The sequence below is a fragment of the Nipponia nippon genome, unplaced genomic scaffold (assembly GCF_047370975.1).
Source record: "Nipponia nippon isolate SJK-2023a ecotype South Korea unplaced genomic scaffold, ASM4737097v1 scaffold_2, whole genome shotgun sequence".
Lineage (NCBI taxonomy): Eukaryota > Metazoa > Chordata > Aves > Pelecaniformes > Threskiornithidae > Nipponia > Nipponia nippon.
Window position 1 is genome coordinate 4,500,233 of NW_028262336.1, and position 25,588 is coordinate 4,525,820.

The following is a 25,588-nucleotide window of genomic DNA, read 5'->3' on the forward strand; positions in this document are numbered from 1 at the left end:
GGGCGCACATAGGAAAGGGTAAGCTTCACCCTTCGTTTTCTTCAAGATGCTTTTTAACCTGCTACTCAAGCGCTGGTTTTTAACACACGATTTCTGAAAAGCCCAAAAGGTTTATGAACAACTTCTAAGAGATCTCTGAAAGGTAAGTACTAAAAGTAATATTATCTATAGCTGTGCTGCACTCTGCCCAGCTCTTACCTTTCTTAAGAGCTTTGCTCTTCATTTGGAAATGTTTAGACATCTAATAGGGCAAAAAGTAGGGAGCTGTTGCTCCCAACAGACTGAGCTTCTCCCATATGCACTCCTATCTGCCATGTCAAACATATATCACCAACATGGCGTCATACCACGGTCAAAGAGTCTCTCAAGAGAGCTCAGTTATACTACCAAGGATTCAAACAACAGGGCCAAAAGCTGGGTTCTCTGATGAGCAGTACTTGCTGTCAATACTGTGGGGTTTCAGCAAACTGGCAACGCTGCCCTTCCCTGAATCTCCTTGCAAAGAGGCAGGATACTATGCTAGACCCAAGGGGATGCTTAAAGAACAGAGGATTAGAGCAGGCATCGCTCTGCTCTTCAAAGGGACTCCCGTGGTGTTCGTGGTGTTTATGCAACTTTGAGTCCCTGTTAAAATCTTTGGCTCTCTGACCACTTGCTTGCATTTTAATATAACCTTCTCCCTAATGTCTACTCATCTGCCCAAACACCAAAAGCTCCTCAAGGTGGGAACTGCTTTTCTTCAAGGGCTGGTATGACATGCGTTTTTACCATTAACAAACAAATGTGCTATTCCACATGTTTTTATTCACCTCAGTTTCCTGTTTTATACTAGAAGATAAGTTGAGGGACGGGAAGGAGGAAGGACAGAGGTCACCTCTTGTTCTTACAAACTTCCTAACCCTAATATAGATCCTGGCTCCTAGTTTATAAGAAGAATTTTTCAGTGTTGGACCAGGTGATTCCAAATAAGACATTTGCCGGAGGCTGGTAAGTTACTAGTGAAGTTGTCACAGCCAGTGTAAGCTGGGTGTTGCACTCCCTTGACTACCTTTTTACTTTGCCAACTGTACTGGATAGCTGAGCACCTCCAGCACAGTCCAGCTCTGTGTAGCCCTGTGTTCCTCCACCTCTTGCCACTTTAATGAGTAACAACGAAGAAGAGGTTAATTTTGGTCTCAAAGCAAGTAATTTTGTCACTTGTTTCTTCCCTGGTATTATTTCACTGCAGTTTATGAAATGACACCAGCAAAGGAGGGTGAGCTCTTCCCACCTGGGAGATGAGTTGCATGGTGAATTGGGATGATAGCCTTGAGGGAGAAAGAGCCACTTCATTCATTCATACCAGGCATTTCTAATACAGACCAAGTACCACAGCATCTGCAGTCAGTTTCCAGTCTTGAATTATGTGTATAGAAATCTGTTCAGATTGCTTTGCCCATCTTCAGCTGTTCTGCAGTGACATTCCAGCCCACCACCTTTCCCCAGGAGAAGGTGGCAAGTGACTGTTCATCCAACCCATGTCACCTCAACAACTCGAAGTTCCCCTTTTCATTTGTGTACGTTGAGGCTTGGCCATGAACTTCTGGAAATGCTGCTACATCAATGTTGTCCATGAAGGCAGTCCCAAAAAAGGAATGCAGCCATAGATATTGATGCTTGACCTTAAGGGAATGTTTATTCTTTTTCTTCTGCATTTCATCTGGCTGAAAGAATGGTCAAGAGAAGCTTTCCCTTGAGTACAATCTGAAGGCATGTCAGGTAGGGTTTGATCAATTTGCCCTGGTATATTCCCTTTCTAAGCACTCCCACATTCTCCAGTCTTCAGCTTGAGGGCTCTCTTGAGCTAAGCTCTTTGCTGGGCTTTACCCAGAGGTTAATTTCTTCCATTTCAGACATGCAACCCCTGAATAGTTGCTGCTGCCTACTTCGAGTTTCACATGATTGTGAAATTTTGAAATCAATGGCACTCAACTAGCTTAAAATTGCTGTTATGTAGCAATGATTCATATCCAGTGAGTCACAATGAAATGTGTCATTCTGTAAGTAGCTGGCCATTGAACAGCTATCCTGCTTGTGCCCTCCATCTAACTAAGAAGCAGAGCAGAGTCTGTGTGAACTTTTCAAAGGATCTTTAATCAGCAATTACAACATTATTTATTTTTTTTTAATTGGTTAGAGGCAGTACACAGGCAACTTTAATATTGCTTGGGGCATCTGAATCATTTTAAGTTCTGTGCAGAGATGGCAGAAAAAGAAACACATTTTGATCCAGGACTTCAAGACCAAGATTTCACCGTGGTGAGTATGCTTCCATTCTGGTTGGCCCCTATGCATCCTGCTTCTGGAAGAGTACAAGTTTCACAACAGAAACGGTCTGCACACCATAAGACCATGCTATTTGGCAGCTGTACTGGATGTCATGCTTCCATGCCAGTCCATGGAGTGACAAAAAAAATCTCATCTGTGAAAATACTGTGTTGTCTCGGTGCCCAGCTCAAACTACAGAGGAAACACCCTTGGGAACTACAAACTATCTCCAACCTCCCCACCTTCCACTCCATGACCTATCCATTAGAAGCACACAGCGGTACACAGGTGTGGGTAAAAAACCAAAACACCCTTTTAAAAAGAATGCACTTCAGTGCACAGACGTCTCCCTTGTGGAGCGGAGAAAGAACAAACAACAGATATTAGTCATGTTGCTTAGCACACTACTGGAGGGTATTCAAATATACTGTGACTAGCGTGCTATAAGGACTTATATGGAATAGTTTTGGTTACACACAATGAACCATTAATTCCTTTAGAGCACCCAAGGCAAGAAATTTAATGACAGTTTAATGTCATGTTGATAAATGTCCACTTATGAAGAAGAAACACCCATCCAATGGTTTGGGAAAGAAATTATGGAAAAGGGACGGTCACTCTGGAATTAAGACTACAATAAATGTTTCAATTTTAAATCTAACTTTTCCCCTTTTCTTCACCACAGAAAAGCCTTCACAGACACAAACAGCAGTGGTGCATTAGTGCCTTAATGTGAGGTAGAATTTTTCTAGAGCTAAGATTTATTTTTCAGCAAAACTCTGAAGCAAATCAAAAAGGACAGCTGTGTTGCATTAGCCTAAACATAATAATCTGCACACCTTCTGGAGGATGTTCTTTTGCTTTCATAAAACTAAGTTCCTGGATTTTTTTCGTCAATAAATGCAGTTCAAAATACAATCCAATCATCTGAGAGGCTTGAGGAGAAGCAAGTGACATTTGTCCTCAGACAGCTCATGATGGGTTCCCCAATATTTCTGGTCAAAGCCCTTGCTCAGAGCTGTTCAACTCCACCCTAAGTCTGTGAAAGCTGAAGGGTTGTCCTTGGCCTACTGCCTTCCACAGTCTCTTGCCATCTACACAAGCCAATTGCAGGCCCACACAGCCATCCTGAGTGCAGCTGCATTCATTTCTGTACAAGTGCTTCTCCTCAAAGGAGAGGGACCTTGATCCTAAGAAACAGCAGACAGCTGCCATCTCTTACATGCACCTGGGGAGGACTTCTTGCTACCATGCAGCAACTTTGGTAGCATGAGATAATGTGGCCAGGCCACCAAAGGAAAATTTTGGCCTTGATATTGCTGGGGAACTCTGGGTAGGGCCTCTCTTGCAAAACTTTTGTCATCTGTAAGAAGACTATGTTCCAGCTCACTTCAACTTATCTGAAAGAGAAATTAAGGATCTTTCCTTGCATAACTCCCTTAATGCTGACATGAAGTTGAGGGCACACACCTATAGTCCGAGAACATATTACAAGTTTTTCATAAGTAAAAGAGAACAACAAAATACAATACACAAATGATAGAAACAGGAAATTCACAGCTAAAGCTGTACCCAAAAGCACCCTAATCCTGTTCTACAACAAAATTCAAAGACATGCCAACATCTCCATCTCTTGGGAAAACATGCTGACAAGTGACCATAGAGATGAAAAGGCTTCAGCTAGTATTTTCATCTTCCATGCATTTCTTCTTTCACAGAGGTGCATTAGCACTTCCCTTGCATTCACAGTGTGTACAGGGCCACTTAAAAATTCTTGATCAAAAATATATCAGGCTGAAAAACAATCACTCTCTCTGTTTCATTAAGTGTCCAATTCTTCCAGTTGCTGAAGATAAGTAGGGATTTCAAAGCAGCTCACTGCTTCAGTGGGACCTAGATGCCTAAGTCTATATCAAACCTCTTATAAAACCCATGAAGATTTTAACTGAATCTTGAGCCATCTTTAGGCTCACAACAACCTTGAAAACCTTCCTGCCCTATGAATGACAGGGGTGCTTACCTGCCTTTAACCTGGAAACACACGAGTTAACTGATCTTTTTTGAGAACCTTGGATAGAAAGGCAACTCTTCTCAGACACAGAATTTGTATGCCAAATACTTGCCTCTGTTATTCCCAAGCTTTTTGGGCCCAAGCTCTGCTGCGGAGTATCACAAAACCTAATCATCAGACTTTTAGCTGAAAATAGATAGATGGAAGATAAGTTTCTATGGTGCTCTTTTCATAGCCATAGAGACAGTCATTTGGGAATACGCTACCATCCGTCATGAAATTAGAGCACTTGCCTAAAAAAGAGAAAAGTCTGTAGTGACAAAAAACTTTCTGGCACCTACTGCACATACACATGAAATGAAGCCAAAATAACAGTATGCTCTGTTGCACGTTTTCAACAATCTTCAGGCAAGAGACAAGAAAAAGAAAGACAAACTTTCTTTACAGGGTGGAAACAGACACTTGGACAGTATGAAAATGAGGACTGTAAGCGTTTTGAGAATCAAGAGCAGTTCAAATGACGTGTTTGCAAAGTGTACCTTGACTCCGAATTTCCTGGGCTACCAGTGCTTGTTTTTCGTTTGTTTAGTTTTATTCACCTCCCACATTCCTGAGTGACAATGTCCTCTGAAGCCACAGAGGGTGCGTGCAACTGTTGCTTTACTGTTCTATTTACTAAAATATACACTGTACTTGCAACAATACAAGCAGGGCAACCCCAAAAAGCAGAGTGATCGGAACCCAGCAGGGATGGTTAAGGGTGAGACAGATGTGCCCAGTGTGTGGAAGAGGCAGAGACACAGCTTCTTGCATCACAGGAGCTCTGGGGGCAGCGGGAAAGCCACAGACCCAGCCTCTCAAAGTATTAGATGGGCATTGGCACTGCTGCATAGCTGGGGACAGTAATCCACCAATGCAGCACAAAAAAAGAGAGGACTGTGGGTTGTCCAGGGATGCTTTTTAATTCTACTTGCTTTTGCACTTGCATTGTCTGAGCTGCGAGGTTTCTCTGCACAGAAAAGCAGAGTCTAGGGGTGGCCTAAATGTGAGATTTATGCATTTGTATGCACAGACCACATAGGAGTTCAGCAGACCTGCCTCTTCAAGATGTGTCCTATGTGCATGCAGGTCCATGCATATGTTGAGTTTGTGCCTCCAAACCAATACTTGGTTGCAGGATTTAAACTCAAGGGGAAGCACGAGCATACAGGACAGAAAAATCAGGAAACAGAGATACAAGCAGACCTGTTCCAAATTACTGCCAGTGACCTCAAAAGCATGGTGCTGTGAAGGCCGCATGTAATATCACAATAGCCTGGTCAGTAGGGGCTAAAAGGAGTGCACAGGACCTCTTCCAGAAACACCTCCGCATCTTTGTTTTCCTCCAACGTTCCCTCCATTTCTGCTTGCCTGGCATTCATCATAGTCTGCACCTGGACAAAAGGAAAAAGGTCACTCGGGAGCCTACTTCCTCACCACTGGTGCCCAGAACTGACCTTGCCATTCCTCTGCAGGTTCTGCATTCAGTACGGCATGAACCCAGCAGCGAATCACAAAGGTGGTGCTTCCCCTGACAGACTAGAGGGCAGTGAAGGCAAGGACCCTCTCTCTTTCTCTGTCTGCTCTCTTTCCTCTAACCTCCTCCTTTCCCCAAGGAGCTCCTGGCAATCCTCCTAACTCACTCCCAAACCATCGTTCACTCCATTGACTTTGAATTTCCTGTGTTTTAAAACCCTGCAGGATCAGCAGAGAGAGCTCTCCTGCATAGGGGTGTGTGGGCAGGAAAAGTGTTCTCTCCCAGTGCGGGACAGAGGGAGCTGGAGAAGGGTCACAGGGACACACAGGGGCTCTATCTCTGACCCTAAGCTTCCCTCACCTCTCAGATAACAGTCTCCCAGGCACATTGACCCCATTCTCCCCCTGTCCCCCCCTGCAGTTCCACATACCCATGCTCCCATACCTCTCCTCCCTCTCCTTTTAGAGCACATGTGGGCCCTTGCACCCCGGGCACTCTGCTCCATGCTTCTCCTTCTCCCAGGTCAGCAGACACACAGTGAGAGAAATAGTCATGGGTTGACCATGTTTCTGGTGTGCTCAGCAAAGCTGGCTTTCTGCTGTGGCCATAACAGACAGTCCCCGCTGAGCCCCAGCAAGACGCCATACCTGCAGCAACATGAACTGCAAGGGGTCATCTGGCTTCTCGTACACCAGTTTTTCTGTGATATTCTGAGACAGAGACAGACAAAAGGAAAGAAGCATTGATCCTTGGGCAGACGGGTGGCTGCACTTTCTGCTCCAACACTAGCTACATTTTAAAAAGCAAGCATCTCTTTCAATCCCCAAATATGATCAAGGGTCCTTTTCTACTGCTTTTCTTAAGTTTACGCTTAAGAAAGCATAGGACAAGGAGGGATCTGGGGAAGAGATAATTTGGTCCAAGCTAACTTTAGGCCCAGCTTCTCAAGCAAGCCTCTGGAGGGAGAAGGGAAAGAAATATTTTACCTGAAATATCTGCAGAATATTATGTTTCTCCATGTACTTAACGGAGACTTCAAAGGGGTCTTCGTACACCATTGGCTGCTTCAATATTTCACATGTAGTCTCTGTTGGCTTGACTACAGCTGCTGATGACCCAGCCTCGGGTGTTTTACTGCCAGCCTGTGTGGAGTCAGACACGTACATCTTGCCTTTGAAACCTGGCAGTTCACCCACAGGTGATCTGATGTCATGTGAGTTTACCCTGGATGTGGGAAATTCAATGACAGGTAACTGGTCCTCAGAACCTGGTGGTTTCTCAGCAACCAGCTGATCTGCAGACACTGTCAATTCCACTACAGATGGCTGGTCTGCAGATGCTGGTGTTTCAACCCCAGGTAAGTCATCCAGCGATGGTGGGGATTCAACTATAGGTATCTGGTCCTCAGCAGCTGGTGGTATGCTAGTTTCCTCCACTTCAGATTCTGAATGATCATTGGGGTCTTGCTAAAATATTTAGCAAATAAAGAACAAAGAGCATTTTAAACATGTAGCCCTGCAGACCAGAGACATCACATTACTGCATCCTTCTGCAAATATGTTGCAGCCCCTCTTAGAGCGTGCACGAAAAGGCTTTAATTTCTGTGACTGGTCCCACTCACACCTCCTTCCCATGAGCCCAAGAAATCCATTTAAGATCAGGCCCAAGCCTTCAGACCTAGTCTGGGCTATGCAGTAGGTGTACCTGTGCCTGGACCTCACTTACTGACTGGTTTTCCTAGGGGGACTCTAAGTATAGGTAGAGTTGTAGGTAGTTTTGTCTCTGGATGGAAGTCCCTTGGATGGATCCCAGACCCGACTCATTACCTTGCCTTGTCTGGGACTGTTGCTGAGCCCTCTTATCAGCACCCTGCCCAAGTGCTGTGTGGGCCTGCGCACTGTTGGTTAAGGGCACTGCCCTGCCTGTGCTGTGGTTGCCTTATGCTCCTGGCTTGTCTTCCTGCTAGGCACAGCCCTGTTCTTATAGAATCATACAATCGCTTGGGTTGGAAAAGACCTTTAAGATCATCAAGTCCAGCCATTAACCCAGCACTGCCAAGTCCACCACTAAACCATGTCCCTAAGCATTACATCTACCTGTCTTTTAAATACCACCAGGGATGGGGACTCAACCCCTTCCCTGGGCAGCCTGTGCCAGGGCCTGACTACTCTTTCAGTGAAGAAGTTTTTCCTGATATCCAACCTAAACCACCCCTGGCGCAACTGGAGGCTGTTTCCTCTCGTCCTATCACTTGTTACTAGGGAGAAGAGACCGACCCCCACCTGGCTCCAGCCTCCTTTCAGGCAGTTGTAGAGAGCAATGAGGTCTCCCCTCAGCCTCCTCTTCTCCAGGCTGAGCACCCCCAGCTCCCTCAGCCGCCCCTCACCAGCCTTGTGCTCCAGACCCTTCACCAGCTTCGTTGCCCCTCTCTGGTGCGCTCCAGCACCTCAATGTCCTTCTTCTCTTGCTCCCTGATAGCAAGCAGCTGAAATCTGGGTAGGCTTCACCCATCTCCCCCTTGAGCAGCTGGCTGTGAACTATGCTTTATCCATGCCCCACGCTCCCATTCCCAGTCCTGTGACTGAGTTCAGGTGGAGTCCTGCCCCGTTTCTCCCCCTCATCCCAAAGCCGCCTGGGGCAGAGGAGGCGGAAGCCATGATGGCTGCTCCCCACTTTTGGGGTTTGCAGCTGCGTTGTCTGAAGCAGGGTGCTGGGGGGGAGGCAGGAGGGGGTCAGGATCTGCACCCACCCCTGTCATTGGGAAGGGGGGTGTTGTTCCTGGGGGCAGGGGGTACAGGACGCTTCATTGCGGGGAGCAGCAGGCCTTGGGGGTCGAGGGCCTGGGGGCGCAGGAGGCCGGGAAGCGGTGCTCGGGGTGCAGCACAGGTGGTGCAGACAGAGAGGGCGTGGGGGGGGGGGGGGCCGGGGCCGGCTGTGCGCGGGGGAAGGGGTCTCCGAGCCCGGGGCCGCCGCCCGTCCTCCCTCCCTCCCTCCCTCACCAGCCCCCGTCTCTCCATGGCGTGGCAGGGTCGCGCTTCGCCTCTGCCCGGCGCCGGCCTCTTCTGCCGCTCGTCGCTCGCCGTAGGTGGGAGAGGGGGCGGAAGACGCCGGAGCGGTTGCCAGGGAAACCGCCACCGCTTTGCCTCGGTAGGCGGTGCCGGCGGGTCACGTGGGCAGCGAGCGCAGCGCGGCCATCATGGGTTAGGGCGGAAGCGCCGGGCCTGGGCCTGGTCACGGGCCTCGTCCTGGTGGCCGCCCCCTCCCCTGCGCTATTCTCCCCCCCAGAGCAGCTAGAGAGGTCTCTTGGTGCATGTCAGCAGCCAGCGAGCCCTCTGTGGGGGCCTCCGGCTGCCTGTGGCCTGGTGGAAGCGAGGGGTCCCTTGGCAGAGGGAAGGGTGTGGGGGTCGCCTGTAGCCCGGCCTGCTGCCGGCCCTTCGTTTTGCAGGGAGCTGAATCACTTCACTGTGAATTCCAGTGTCCTTTCGGCAAAACGTGGTCCAGTTGTGCCCTTTCAGCTTTACCATGCTCCTATAAAGGATGCAAGAAAGCCCAGGGAACCGATTTGCTCTTTTTGGCCCTGATAGTAAGTACCATGGTAGAGAGGAGGCCTGGAGGAGAAGGACAGAGACAAGCTGTACGTGGAGGGTTGGATGTAAAAGGACATGGCAAATAGAATCATAGAATCATAGAACCGTTTGTGTTGGAAAAGACCTTTAAGATCATCAAGTCCAACCATTAACCCAGCACTGCCAAGTCCACCACTAGACCATGTCCCTAAGCGCCACATCTACCCGTCTTTTAAATACTTCCAGGGATGGGGACTCAACCACTTCCCTGGGCAGCCTGTGCCAGTGCCTGACTACTCTTTCAGTGAAGAAGTTTTTCCTAATATCCAACCTAAACCTGCCCTGGCGCAGCTTGAGGCCATTTCCTCTCATCCTATCACTTGTTACTAGGGAGAAGAGACCGACCTCCACCTTGCTACAGCCTCCTTTCTGGCAGTTGTAGAGGTCTCCCCTCAGCCTCCTCTTCTCCAAGCCAAACAATCCCAGCTCCCTCAGCTGCTCCTCACCAGACTTGTGCTCTAGACCCTTCACCACCTTCGTTGCCCTTCTTTGGACACACTCCAGCACCTCAATGTCCTTGTAGCGAGGGGCCCAAAACTGAACACAAGATTCGAGGTGCAGCCTCACCAGTGCTGAGTACAGGGGGATGATCACTGCCCTGGTCCTGCTGGCCACACTATTTCTGATACAAGCCAGGATGCTGTTGGCCTTCTTGGCCACCTGAGCACACTGCTGGCTCATATTCAGCTGGCTGTCGACCAACACCCCCAGGTCTTTTTCCACTGGGCAGCTCTCCAGCCACTCTTCCCCAAACCTGTAGCGTTGCATGGGGTTGTTGTGACCCCAGTGCAGGATCCGGCACTGAGCCTTGTTGAACCACATACAGTTGGCCTCGGCCCATTGGTCCAGCCTGTCCAGATCCCCCTGTAGGGCCTTCCTACCCTCCAGCAGATCAACACTCCTGCCCAACTTGGTGTTGTCTGCAAACTTACTGAGGGTGCACTCGATCCCTTCATCCGGATCATTGATAAAGATGTTAAACAGAACTGGCCCCAATACTGAGCCCTGAGGGACACCACTCATGACTGGCCACCAACTAGATTTAACTCCATTCACCACAACTCTTTGGGCCCAGCCATCCAGCCAGTTTTTCACCCAGTGAAGAGTATACTCATCTAAGCCATGAGCAGCCAATTTCTTCAGGAGAATGCTGTGAGAAACTGTGTCAAAGGCTTTACTAAAGCCCAGGTAGACAACATCCACAGCCTTTCTCTCACCCACCAAGCGGGTCACCTTGTCATAGAAGGAGATCAGGTTGGTCAAGCAGCACCTGCCTTTCATAAACCCATGCTGACTGGGGCTGATCACCTGGTTGTCCCGTATGTGCTGCATGATGGCACTCAAGATGATCTGCTCCATAACCTTCCCCAGCACCAAGGTCAGGCTGACAGGCCTGCAGTTCCCCGGATCCTCCTTCCAGCCCTTCTTGTAGATGGGCGTCACATTTGCTAACCTCCAGTCAACTGGAACCTCCCTGGTGAGCCAGGACTGCTGATAGATGATGGAAAGTGGCTTGGTGAGCCCCTCCGCCAGCCCCCTCAGTGCCCTTGGGTGGATCCCACCCAGCCCCATAAACCTGTGTGTGTCTACGTGGTGCAGCAGGTCAGTAACCATTTCCCCTTGGATTATGGGGGCTTTATTCTGCTCCCTGTCCCTGTCTTCCGGCTCAGGGGGCTGGGTGCCCTGAGAAAAACTAGTCTGACTATTAAAGACTGAGGCAAAGAAGGCATTAAATACCTCAGCCTTTTCCTTGTCCTCTGTCACTATGTTCTCCCCACCCCACATCCAATAAAGGATGGAGATTCTCCTTAGCCCTCCTTTTGTTGCTAATGTATTTATAGAAACGTTTTTTTTATTGTCTTTTATGGCAGCAGCCAGATTAAGTTCTAGTTGGGCTTTGGCCCTTCTAATTTTCTCCCTGCATAGCCTCACGACATCCTTGTAGTCCTCCTGAGTTGCCTGCCCCTTCTTCCAAAGGTCATAAACTCTCCCTTTTTTTCCTGAGTTCCAGCCAAAGCTCTCTGTTCAGCCAGGCTGGTCTTCTTCCCTGCTGGCTCATCTTTTGGCACATGGGGACGGCCTGCTCCTGTGCCTTTAGGATTTCCTTCTTGAAGAATGTCCATCCTTCCTGGACTCCTTTGCCCTTCAGGACTGCCTCCCAAGGGACTCTGTCAACCCGGCTCCCAAACAGGCCACAGCCTGCCCTCCGGAAGCCCAAGGTAGCAGTTCTGCTGACCACCCTCCTTACTTCTCCAAGAACTGAAAATCCTGTCATTTCGTGATCGCTATGCCCAAGACGGCCTCTAACCGTTACATCACCCACCAGGCCTTCTCTGTTCACAAACAAGAGGTCCAGTGGGTGCCTTCCCTAGCTGGCTGCCTCACCAGCTGTGTCAGCAAGTTATCTTTCACACACTCCAGGAACCTCCTAGACTGTTTCCTCTCTGCTGTATTTTATTTCCAGCAGACATCTGGTGAGTTGAAGTCCCTCATGAGAACAAGGGCTGATGATTGTGAGACTTCTCCCAGCTGCTTACAGAATACTTCATATACCTCTTCATCCTGGTTGGGTGGTCTATAACAGACTCCCATGATATCTGCCTTGCTGGCCTTTCCCCTGATTCTTACACACAAACACTCAACCCTATCATCACCATCATCAAGCTCTAGGCAGTCAAAACATTCCCTAACATACAGGGCTATGCCACCGCCTCCCCCTCCTTGCCTATCCCTTCTGAAGAGTTCATAGCCATCCATTGCAGCACTCCGGTTGTGCGAGTCGTCCCACCCTGTTTCCGTGACGGCAACTATATCATAGTTTTCTGTCTGCACAATGGCTTCCAGCTCCTCCTGTTTGTTGCCCATGCTGCGTGCATTGGTGTAGATGCACTTCAGTTGGGCTATTGATCCTGCTGCCTTTTGTGGGGGAGAAGCCCTAATTCCTACATGACCATTCTCAGGCATTTCCATGGTTTCTAACACATCATAACCCTTGCGTCTTTTGTTGCCGCATGGATCTCCATCCTCTGCCTCCACTGAAATGGCAGACCGAGGGACCTTGCTAGCATGCCATCCCTCAAACATCAGCGTGCCGCCCCCAGGCTTATCTCTAGCGAACCTGGTTTTATCCCTTTCCCCCTTCAAATAGCTTGTAAAGAGAAGCGGGGAAGCAAGAGGTAGGGTAGTAGAGCGCTGAGAGAAATATTTACATGCGCATTCATGTGAGAGGGACTCTCTCTTCTCCTCAGTTTTACACAGATCCTGACAGTTGGTGTGCTGCGTGATGAACTTCGTCAGAAAAAGCAAATAAACAGATTGCCAGTTTCCCCCAAAGAGGAGATGAAAGGAATAAAGATAAAAGCTGCTCTGGGTTACCACAGTAACGAGCTTCTGAAATACTCTGGTTCATGCTCCAGTGTGACAAGAGCTGGGATTGAAAGATGAGTGGCTGAAACCGCCATGGGGGTTGATGGGGGGGTGAGAGGGAGGGAGATACAGAACTTCAAAACCTGGGCTAAACTAACAGATGTCACTTCCATTTGGAGCAGCTCAGTTTGTGTGTGTTTTTCAGGTTACACTGTTGACCTTTTAAGAGAAATGGCTTCCCCACTTCTCCAGTACCAACCTTTTGACAAGGATATCTGTATCCTCAGCCACGCTGACCTCTCAGATCATCTTGCACTGGAGCACTGCTGTCTGCATTCATGGGATGCCAGGTCATTACTCAACTCCTTTGAGCACATCTTGCCTCTCCCATTTTCCCATGTGACTGTGATGGTCCTGCTGCCTTTTTGAGTGTGGGGTTTTTTTGGTCTGTGTTCACTTGGAAAGATCTTGAAAGACGCTGGGTAAAATCTGTAAAATAGTTAAAGGGTCTTAGGCAGTTGGTGGGGTGGACTCTCAGGGAGATTTCAGGATCTGACTCCTTCAACCTCCACTGATTATTCTGTCCTCACATGATGGGAAGGGGTACAGTATACTGCCTGGTGCTTGGGATTGTCAGTCTTTGATTTGTGGATGCTGACAGATTTCCTCCAGGAGCTGTGGACCAATGGAGCAGGCTTAAGTTTGTAGGCAGAGTATTCACTGGTTTGTCTTGCACATCCCATAGAAATACGCTGCTTATTCTGCAGTGATCTGTGTGTGTTTAAACTCGCATTTGCAACCCTTGTAGCTGTGAAGAAGTTTTTGCTTGATGAGGTCTTGCTGTCAGTCAGTCTGGAAACTAAGACAGCAACGTCCAGAAACAGTCGAGGTGTGAGTTAGGAGATCTTCCCTGTCCTGTAGCTAGGTATTTCTGCACAGCTCACAGAGCTAGTTTATCGAGGGTCTGAAAGGAAAGCTGTAAACCATTACATCCCTGTCATACTTCGGGGGGGGTGGTGTTTGCTCAAGTAACTGCAGTTACAGTTTGAACTAAAGTAGGCACCTGCTTTCAGTTGTGTGTGTATGGGTAGTTGTACGCTGAGCCATCCCAGTGCTGTTTTCTCCGCAGCATGACTCCCTGCAGAACTTCTCCCATGGGTTTCTCCTCTCCATCCTTTTTCTGGATGGGACTAAGCAGTACTCAGCTGCCTGCTGGCTTCAAATAGTGTCCTGCTGTGGGTAAATCTTGAGCCCCATGTCTTCCTTTCATCTGTGCCTCATTGGTAAACAGCAGATCTCTCCATTTCCAACCCCACTGCCTACTGCAGGGATCTGGCTGCTGGGGCTGGAAAGCTAGGATTTTGTGCAAGGAAGTAAGATGAATGACTCCATTAAATAAACATCACTGCTCTGTTTATTCTTTCAAAAGAACAGATTACAAAAAGCAGAAGATGCATTTTAAATGCATTAAAAATTCTGAGCAAAATAATGCCTTAAATACAATGCTCATGTACCATAAATCACATGGTTTTTTTCTATCCAGGCACATGGAAAGCAAAAACGTATTATTATATCATTATTTATATGGCACCATATGCTAAGTCTGGAACTTAAAGACTTTGAAATAAATAAGAAAACACCAGCTGCAGATCAGCAATATGCTCCTTTATTGGGAGTCACTGTGTAACCGTGGCTATCATTCCTGCTGTTAAGTTAAAACTTAAATAAATTGTCAGAGAAATAAGATAGCCATTAGAGATTCAGTGTCTGTCTCCTGGGGACACTTTTTCTAACAGCTGTAACAAAGATCTGCTGCTGGTTTTGTCCTATCTGTGTAGTAACTCATTGCATTTGTCCCTGCAGTATCACACAGTTGTTCAGTAGAGATGGTTGAGCTGTTCACTATAAATAATTTTCGTTAACAATGCGGCCCCTTTTGGGTTAATAAATTACGCTCAAACCACTCCTGAGCCTCTTTGATTGGTTTCTTGCAAGTCTGCAGTGAAGAGTTGGAACAAATCACTTTCCACAGTCTGTTCACTTTGAATATTTCTTCTTATTTTATTGAGCTGTAAATATATATATAATAGCCAAATCCTGAAAATGCCCGTTTTAAACTCCTGTCACCTCATCTGGTACTTGAAAATCATAATGGGATTCATGAGATGAAACCCATCGGAAAATTAAATGTCATTGCTTAAAGGGGCAGAGGGCCCTGGTCAGCCCCAGGCTGGGGAATTCGTCCCCTTCCTTTGTGCTGGAGCCACTGTTGGGGCTCAGGCTTTCTCCCAGACTGAGGTTACTGGCCAGAGTGGCGAGCTGACCGGCTGTGCGATCCACGAGGCTGCCGCAGCCCAGACGATACCCGAGGCCATGGCCTCGTGCCTCCCTGCATGCTGTGGCTCCAAGACTTTCTGACCTGTGGTTTTGCACAGTTGCAGCCAGCCATGGTTAAAGCCTTCCTGAGGTCTGGAGAGCAACGAGCAGCTTTGTGGCACGGAGCAATGATCAAAAAAACAGGCTGTGAGGAAGAAGCAGGGGTCTTCGGAGAGACATCCCTGCTCATCCACGTGCCAACCTGTGACTCTGGGCAGGTCGCACGGTTGCCCCGCACGTTGATTCCTTGCCTGTATGGTGGGGTAATTGCTCTGCCCTCCGTCCAGAGGGTTGTTGAGAAAGTAACTGAATTGCAGGCTGGGAGGAGAGCAGGTGTAAGTGCAAGAGAGCGATGTGGAGAAAGCCACCTCCTGCGTGAGGTAGAGAGGGCTGAGATGCGAGGGGGAGAGGCAGGCTGGGGCTGCTGGCTTGCACCCAGACTGCTCCTGCACCAGCAGCCTTTGATGTGGGCCCGCTTCCGACAGCGACACTGAGGAGGAGACTGCACCCGGGTGTCTGATTTTGTACAGGTGGCTCTGAGTGTTTGTGTGCAGAGACCAAGCCAGAGCATGCTGGCAAATCCAGCTCTTCTGGTACAGCCTCTTGCTAGGGCTCTGTCCGCGTTTCCCAGCAGAGAGCAGCAGAGCCTCGTAGCTGCTCGCAGGGGCACCGAGTGCATCCTCCAAGACTTTCTTGCAGTGTTTGCCTCCACAAAAGCCAGCAGTAAACCTTCACTGAGCTCGCAGGCGCATGTGAGACCTGTCAATAGCCTTGGTGTGGGCAAATGGAAAATGCATGCCTGCAATCCTGAAGATTTGGTGCTTTCCTGAAAACCAACATGTTCGTGCAGAATAGAGAGACCTTTCTTGAGGGGATGCTCTCCAGGTTGTCTTTGTGCTCAGTGCCAAAAGGGAGTGCCCCAAGTATGGCTTCAGAAAGTGGGGAGATACCTGTACCAGGTTAGGCAAACCTCTTTCAGAGATGACTGGCATGGACTAGGTAACCCCCTGAGGTCTCCTTCAGCCCAGTCTTTGGCAATGCAGGAAAGAAACATGTTATTATCTTCTGTGTTTGGAAATATTTGCTCTGGGACCCTGTTTACCCTACTTTAGATTTAACCCTTTGTATTAAAAATGAAGTTTCGGCTGTCTCTTTCTTGTTCTCTCCTCACTTTATAATGTTATCATGAATGTTATTGGTGATAAAAATGAATGAAAAAATGTGAGACACTGCTTCTTTGCCAAGGTGTCAAAACTAATTAATCTGTGTCTAATTTAGGGAACATTCTCCAGGAAAACAAGACTTTGTCCCCTGTTTGGAAAAATTTGGGATTATACTGGAAGCTCCTCAGTGGTGTTAACTGGGGCAGCTTCTGTCATTCCTTAGTTGTCCCATTCTAATTCCTGAAACTATCAGGGTTTTACACATTCTCTTGGGAAATATTCCTAGACCTTCTGGGAGGCCCAGTCCTCGTGAGGGAGAAGGCTTCAGTTTTGTCTCACCCTCATGTGGCACCAGAGGGTGCGGATGCTCTGTTCTGACTGACATCCACAGTGAACCTTCATCCCATCCTCTCTGCATCAGCTGTGAAATCCCTGAAGGAAGGGAGAGTCCAGGCGTGATGTTCACCTGAGGGAGAGGTGCTTGCGGAGGATGCTGGGGATAAGGATAGCAGCTGGGTAGTGGGAAGACACAGGTTTGCTCTTCACTCCACCCTGCGAATGCTGCCTTATTGCTGTGCTCCCCTCTGCTGGGAACCCATCTTTCGCCATGGGACAGGGAGGCAGGCATGCATGGGACAGGCTTTTGGAAAGCAAATGTATCACACAGCGACAGCAAGATGCTGGATAACTCTATCAATAGGTCCTTCTTGAAGAGGCTGTAGTCCAGGGAGGGTTGTGAGTGGCTTTCTGCATTCCTCAAAGCCCTGCGGCCAGAGTGCCCCCTCCGTCCTCGCTTCCCCACACCCCCTCATTTGACCTGTATGCCAACCTAATTTAAAATGTGATGCAAACCACCTCAGCCCTGGGGTCACTGAGCTGGTCTCCACAGCCTCCCGCCACTCACCCTAGGTAGGATCTGTCTGTCTTTATTGATGCAAATGATGCTTCATCTCTGAATTGTAGCTGTACATGGGAAAGGTGCAATTAGCTGCTGCAAGGAGCTGGGCCCGTCTGCCTTGCCTTGTTTAACAGAGGCTTTAATTAAAGACCCCCTGATGCTAGAAAGCCACATTAATTATTCATCTGAAAACATTTACATAGAGTCCCCTGTTTCTCTTCTTCAATAAATTATCAACTTCACGTCTCCATAATTCATCGAAATGACTAAAAATACATTGTCTCAGCCTCCATCACCTCCCTCCTCACTCTGGTTTTGTCTGTTCCAACTGTGATGGTTTCAGTATCTTAATGTGAAGGTCTCCCACTGCTCTTAAGTAAAAAGGGGGGGATGGAAAAAAAGGAGGAGAGGGAGAGGGAAAGATTTGTCCCTGCATGGGAGTCATGCAGATGGCAGTAATTTTTCTCTTTTTCTTTCCCACACAACTGGCATGATACTGAGGTTTGAAGAAGCTCGTCGACTATTTTTGATGAAAAACCCACTGAGGGGAGGAGAAAAGATGTTTCCAGGGGCAAAAGAGGCCTGGGTTTAGATAATTTCTATGCTTAGCTGCAGCTATCCTGTGTGACCCAGAGCCCAGCAGTTAATCTCCCTGGATCACCTCCATACCCCACCTGTAGACCAGGCCAAAAGTTCCCTATCTGCCTGGTAGAGGGATGCCGCTTTACTAATTATAAGCTGTTCCAATATAGGTGTTCTAAAGAGGAAAAAAGCAGACAAGCTTAGGCAGAGGGAGAAGTTCTGCAGCAATTCACAACAAAGATGTCACTGCAGGCGCAACTGAGGGAAAATTCACTGCAAATAGTTTTCTCCAACACATTTCACTTTGTGATAAAGTGAACTGTCACATGAGAGAGGAAAAAACCAGTCCTCCGAGGGCTTGTTTACATGGGGAGTTAAGACAAATTAGTGTGAGGTGTGAGTTAATGCGCAGAAGTCGAAGTGCATTAAACCTCTGTGTGGGTGCTCTGATGCAGAAGGAAAATGGCCTCGCTTCACTATGGTGGCAATTAAACAAAAGCAAAGCAAGGTCACTTTATCCCCGAATGTCCATGCAAGGCTTAACATGCTTTAATTCATATGCATTCATTTCACATCTTTGGTTTAATTTACCTTAACTTTCATGAATGTCCTAACCTGCAGGGCTTGGACAAGTGTGTGTTCCACCTGGCTCTGAGTAACTACTGTTCTCTGCAGAACTAGGAGCGGTCTGGTGCCTATAGAAATCAGACCCGATGTGCTATCCTGGGAGCAGAGGGGGCTGGTGGCTAGGAAGGGATGATCTTCTATGATGGTGGGTGGAACGGGGCAGGATGGACACTGGGAAATTTCTTGGGATGCCATCAAAGAGAGCATTAGAGAATGAACCAGGAAAAGAGAGCACTGACAAGGAGTTTGTCCACTGACCTTTAAAGACATGGGTTCAGTGTTTTCAGGAAGGAAATACTCTCAGGTTTCCATGTTTGGACCCAAGCACATACAGGGTCTGGGTCTAAGACTAAAAATGGGATTGAGCTGCTTACAATCAGAGTGATACACTTATTCAAAGCATTACTCAGTTGACTTCTTTCTTTTTTTCCCTTCTTTTGCCCTTGTTGTGGTTTTAATTGGGCCGTCTTGGCTTGGCAGTGAATAACATGGTGCCAAAACGCTTGTCTGGCCATGAAGATGTGCCTAAATCTTGGGCACTGCTCTCTTGGAGCTGAGACACTAGAAACTCTTCCCACATCCAGTTCCTGGAAGTCAATCCACTGAAGTCTTTTTAAATATGAAGATGCTAGCTCTGGTTCAAGTTGTTTCTCACAAATTGGTGGAGGCTGGGGGGGGGCATAGGAGGGAAGTACAGCCATATTCTGCTCTTCACCAAATACGTGTTCCTGAACGGTGTGAACAGTTCTACAGTCCTCGGGGTAGAATTAATGTAATGGGGAGGAATGTGTGTGGGGACATACGAAATACACAAATTTAGTACACAGGAGCGGTACCTGTGGCATAGGGGACAGAGAGGCAGAAATAGGATTGCCAGCTGGAGAAGATGCTGGCTTTTCAGAGGCTGACTTTTGGAAATGGGTCAGTTTGGAAGGTCCTACCTACTTCACCACGAATGGCATGGAGCAGTACTCTAGTTTGTTAGCCCCAGCCCAGCTCTTGAATTAGGAGTAGTTGGAGTGCTGTTAGCTCTGGGAGTAACCTCTTCCCATTGACCTTCTCCTTGGAGACTGGAGGTACCATTTCATGGGGTGTGCTGGAAACACACACCAATAGAGGTCATTTGGCTCCTCGGGATATTGCTGGAGGATGCTAGGTAGCACTGGACTCAAAGATTTCTAGCATTCAAATGGAGTCAGATACTTAGGATTAAATTTACTGAGATATAAATATCATCTATTGCTTACCAATTAAATTATAGTTCAGACTATGTTATTAAGGGATCTGAATTAACATTCTTCTGGATGTAAGAGAAACGCATTTTTGTAGGCATTAGGAAAAAGCTCCCAGCCTTCTCTTCCATCTAAGCAAATTGGATTAAAATTTTCTGCAGTGAAGTTTTTTAGCACTTTATACTGTCTATGGAGACCCCTTCAGAATTGTCCAGGCTGTGGCTTCCATCCAGACATACATAAGTGTCAGTCTTGAGATACCTCACTCACAGTCCAGTGTTTACTGTTAAATTTGTATGGGCCTTAACCTGCTTTGAAGTAATAATCGGCGCTGCGTCTCCTGGGGGACAGGACAATATGTAATTGGCTTAAACAGAAGGAAGATCTGGTTAGGCATTAAGAAGCCTTTACTAATGGTGCAGTAATAAAGCACAGGAATAAATGGCTCGGGGCCTTCTGCCTGTAGAGAAGTTTGGATGAACACACTGAAATGATCTTGTCTTCTCCCAGAAGGAAAGCAGAGATCATTCTGTGTGGTTTCTTTCAACTTTATTTTCTACGATTCTGCATATATGATTCTGCATATATGATTCTGCAAAGTTTTCTTGCCAAAAGTGGCAACAGCAGCATTTTCATTGCCACTGCATTGTCATTGAAAACGCTACCCCATCAGTGCCCCAGAGGAAGAACAGGCTGAAATAACAGAATGCCAATGAGAGCATCCTTTCTTTCCAAGCTGGCAGGAGCAAGACATTTTGGAAGGTGATGTACATCTCCCATAACCCATGCTCCAGCCTCCTTGGTTGAGCCAAATTGTCTTCCCGGCTTGTCAAACAGGAGAAGTGTTACCACTGTAATTAGAAACATTAAAGCAATCACAATGAGCATACAAGCATAATTAAGGCACTATTGGTTTATGTCCCCTGCAGGCATTCTTTTAGAATAAATGACTTTTTGGTTTAATTTAAGCCTCTTCCAAAACATCACTAAAACAAAGGGGGAAAGGAATTTCTATCCATATATTTGCCAGTAATAAAACTACTAAAACTACTTAGTTTTCAATCTCATAACCTAGTTTACACTGGTAAAATTTCCTTACACTGACAAAATCTAGAGGGTATTGCTGAATAAAGAGTGTAGCTTTAAAAGGATAAGTTGGATCTGGACAACAAGAATCAAAGAGGAGCAAGAGAGACTTCCCTGGCTCTGGATCAAGCCCTTCATAAAAGAGGAATCAGCTCTGTTGTGCCAGTGTCAGACATGTTATGAAAGTGCCCTTTTTCCCTGTGAAGGAAAGGTACACAGAATAATTAGCAAGGCTGGAAGAGCGTTTTCCAACCTGGGTGGGTGGAAAAAGGGGAGATGAAGATGAGGAACATGTAGTGAGCATGGGGGAGCTGCAACTCTTCTGCCCTTCTGTAAGACTGGAGTAGGGTTGCACTATGGAAGAGGTTGAACCCCACTCATAGAGCTCACTGGGTTAAGCCTTGGGTAAGTAGATGTTCAGCTCTGACTTTCTGAGGCTGAACTGTCTGCAGAAAGAAGCCACAGCCTGTCTGCCTTGGGAAAGATGGGCTCAGCGCTGTGTGTGCATGTGGGCAGGGGTAGTTTGGGTGGTGACAAAGAAGCACACTTGCCACCCATTCGAAAAGTGCTGCTTCTTGGCTCCTCATTCTGCCAGAGGAATACTTTTGCTTGTGAGCCTTGTAGTTGTGATGGTCGGTTAAGCCCAAGAAGAGATGTTTAGGGTTGCCTGTGGGTCAAAGCAGAGTTGCCACACGGTAGGTTAGCAAAGAGTGAGCATATGCACACCCTAAATGTGTGCATATCTTCTGACCTCGTTGCCTTCAGCTCACAGGAAGGTTGAGAGACTGGAGAAATGGCAGATGGACTTTATTTGAGGTTGATGTTAACCTCCCCACTGGTGGCAGGTCATGGTGTCTGCTGAGTATTCCTAGTGGTCTGGGAGGAAGCCTCAAATTTGACCATCTCTACAGGGATTTGCGGCTACAATATGTTCTCAGAAATGTCTTCCTCATGGCTAGTCTTCCCTGTTTTATGAACTTAGGGTCTTTGATTTTATTGAACTTAGGGTCTTTGATTTATCCTCTGATGAGATCCCACACAAACCCTCAATCTGACCAGTATAGGTGAGAAACACACAGAACCAGCTAATGGTGGTGCAGATGGGAGGACATGGCCACTTCCTTTGAGGACCTGCCTTTCTAACAGGGTTAACAAGGCCCCCGTTAGCACCGTAGGATCACTGGCCCACTTGTGGCTTTTCCAGACTCAGCTGTTTGCCCATGAGCCAGAAGAGTGACAGCTCCACAGTCAGCATCTCCCACCACTGGCGCCCTGACTTACTCGGCTGCTGCGAACTGCAGGCTGAACTGCTCACACGTGTTCCTTCACTCAGATAACACAGCAAGCAACAGGTACTGCTGGGTACTGCTGCAGCTCCTAGCCAGGAAAGGAAGCACAGGAGAACCCTTATGCTAGGATCTCCTGCAGCACCTCTGCAGAAGGGCACAAACACCACTCCTCTACCTCACTTCTTCTGTATTTGTCCCCTGTCCCCACTGAGTGCTGCCACAGCTGATGTGCCATCTGTACAGAACAGACTGATGGCTCTCTCCCTCACCCCACGCCCTCTGTGGAGGCAAGGGGCTGGCGAATGACTGCAACAGACGTGCAAAAGGACAAGGTGAACGTCACAGGCAGCACCAAGAAAATCCATCCGAAACCCTGCTCCATATGGGGAAGCACAGTTCCAGCTGTTTGGCCTTCGGAGTAAGCTGGCTCTGAAGCTGCTGCTACCCTGGCTTTAATGCTAAGCAAGCACAGACCCATCAGAGCTGCTGAATAGGGGGAAAGCAGCAGGGGTAGCAGCATCATGCTGGTACAAGGAATCTCGTGATGCTATTGCTCCCCGTGATTATGCTGTTAACAGCCAAGCAGGGTGGAGTTTAATGAGCAAAGGTAGATGAGAAAAGGAAAACAACTGAGACAAATGATGTTTAAATGTGATGGCTCATTACACAAAAGCTCTCTGCTATGTTTCTTTCCTTGGTAGCAACAAAAGGGACAATGGCCATAAGTAAGAGGCAACCCACTGACAACAGGAAGGATTTATAGAAAGTAACACATTTAATTTAGCAGCTCCAGCACCAATAAGCAGCGATATTTTGCATCAAGTAACTCAAGTGAAGGGTTTTGCAATGTTTTTGCATGAGGCAGAGAGCTCTTTGCAGCCCATATCCTATGAGCTTCTCACTGTTTGAATATCAAGGACCAGTCCTCCTTTCCCGCACATCCAAACTCCTGCTGTCTCCAGCAGATGGTTTGGAATGCAGAAGTCAGTGCAGCGTGGGACACAGGTCTCATACTAATGCATCCACTGTCCTGTCTGGCCTGGGTTACTGATGTGTGCTTGTGGGGCTTTGATCCTGACCAGATCCTGTAGTTTTTACTGAACTGTAGGCCTTAACAGACTTTGAGAAGTTATCCTAATCAATTCCCCTCCAAAAGGCAGGAGCAGCTTCTCTGGTGTCCTTCCTGCCAGCTGTATAACCTGTGCTCAGCACATCTGAGCGGTAGAGGCTCTGCACTCCCCAAACTGAGCAACTATTCCAGTGTTTCATTGTCATTATCCACCTCGTCAGTATATTGTCCTATCCAGCCAGGATATGGAGGACAGATTATTTCCTCCCTCTTCGCCGAAGCCTTAGTATCGATTTTGTAATAGACTGTCTTTCAGCTTTCCAACAACATGCGAGAAAAGATCTCCATAATGTTCATCTGTCTTAGAAGGCAAATGGCTAGTCTGCATTTGTATAAATCACAAAACTGGGTGTGATCTTCTGCCTGAAAAAAAAGATGCAATCTATCATACTGAAGTTTCTATTGTGTTATTTATAAGAATGGTAAAGGCAATACTCTTCAGACATAAAATACGTGATCCCCCAGGAGCTTCCACCAGTAAGCTCCTGCGCTGAGAAGGTGACCCTGCAGTCCACCAAGAGTGGAGGATCGGGCCATGGACTTTGCCAATTCAGAATTTGTCAGGAATGAGAAAGATTGAGTACATGATTACTTCTGATGTTAGGACATCTTGGACGGCAGGAGAATAATATGTTTACTGCTCTTTTCTTATTTTCTGCATGGGCAACCTAGCCTTATCAGAAATTACATTGCCCAGGACTGGAAAATTTAGCCACTTGGAAGCTGTAGAAAGTATGCTGCTAGCTCTCTCCATAAGAAAAAAATCTTGTGAGCAGACGCAGAGATAGCAGATTTAAACACCCTATTCTGTGGCCTTTTTAAAGGTCAGACACCAAGGAACTAACCCAGATTTTAGGATTCCCGCTGAAATGGTGGTGCACAAGAGCAGCGGTACAGGCCTTTGTGTCGGCTGTGTTCTGCACGTGACTGCGCTGACATCGTAAACCACAGTAAAACAAATAACTTTGTTCTAACTGCTGCAACAGAAGGTCCTCTGTCTCCCAAACATCATTTGATCCAAGAGGGATTGAACTGACTTGAAAGCAGCTTTCATCAACACCCTCTCTGTTCCAAGTGAGGAGCTTGCATCGCTGGAACTGCCTGTTCACAAAGCTCATGGGAAGACAGCCAGCAAAATACAGCATCCATACAGAAAGTGCTTCTTGGTTAAGGGATGGCAGCTCTGTGGACAGGAGAAAGGCTGCTGAGGCAATTTATCTACAGTGGGGACTTTAAACATCCAGTTCTCGCTCCTGTACTACTGTAGCTCCTGTTTAGTGGATGTCAAAATGTAGCAGTTGAGCAGCATCTCATTTTGTGCATACAAATCAATGGTCTGATTGATTGCCCTCAGACTGATTTTTGTTCAAAATTGCTGAAGTCCCATTACCTGGATGACATGAGTCAGAGAAATTAAAGTCTCACTGATTATGATGTTATAAAGCAACCAAAGAATAACCTATGTATTTGATACCAGGGCACACTGTGTTTGCAATTGGCACTTGAAAGGCAAATACCTAATATTAGTCAGAGCACGCTACAAAAAAACCAGGACACAATGGTAAGGCAAGGCCAGCTGGACACACAGTGACTGAAGCCTGTTTCACCTTGGCCTCTGACAGTGAGGGAATTTCGAAAGCCTCTTACTGACAGCAGGATTTAGCTCCAAACTCCATTGCTTAAATGTGGGTGTGTGGAAAGTTCTGACGTTGCAGTCAGCACAGATCCAGTCAATGCAGGCGATGCAGTTTGGAGACCTGTGCTGCTCTTGCTGAAGCAGGCACAGTTGGTTGGCTGAATGTCTCTCCAGACTCCGCAGCCTGCATCGACCGCGTTTTCGTTGACTGTAAGCAGACGTTTGGCCCCTAGTTCACATGTAGGTACCTACAGTCCAGGCACCTACATCTCACACTGGCTGTATCTGCACACAGTTTAACTCACTCCAGAACTTCAAAGCTCACCTCGGTGTGTGCCTTGTCAGTCAATAGCAATAGCAAGCTCCTGCAAAAAGTGATTACCAAAGCGTAATCTCTCATTCTCTGGGAATATCAGCCTAGTATTTAAGACCAGTCCTTCCACTTCATTTCACACTACGAAGAGGTAGAAAGTATCTGGAAACTGAGTCCTGAGCTGGAGTGTCTTCTGAATGATGTGTTCACAAAACATTCGGTCCCAGAAGTCAAGAATATTTAAATATGTATTTTTCTCAAAACTTTCACCCACCTTGCCTATCTTATAAACGACTTCTTCTCCCAGTTTTACTCTGATGGACTTCCTAGAACTTTCTTAATTCTTTCCAGGTGGCGTCTCTCCAGTTTCACATCTACCGATGACCACATTTTCTTCCTGTATCTATTGAAAGCAGTAACCACTGTATCTG

The 25,588-nt window shown here is 47.3% G+C and overlaps 1 protein-coding gene across 1 annotated transcript; it reads right to left on the minus strand.

Moving 5' to 3' along the window:
• Window positions 1–2,188: 2,188 nt before the first annotated feature.
• Window positions 2,189–8,927, minus strand: TEX55 (testis expressed 55). The gene is made up of 4 exons (XM_087757812.1): window positions 8,834–8,927; window positions 6,821–7,300; window positions 6,482–6,544; window positions 2,189–5,751 (listed from the first exon to the last, which is right to left on the minus strand). Exons 1-4 carry the CDS (start codon window positions 8,849–8,851, stop codon window positions 5,638–5,640), a joined length of 675 nt encoding a protein of 224 aa, XP_087613938.1. The 5' UTR covers window positions 8,852–8,927; the 3' UTR covers window positions 2,189–5,637.
• Window positions 8,928–25,588: the final 16,661 nt, after the last annotated feature.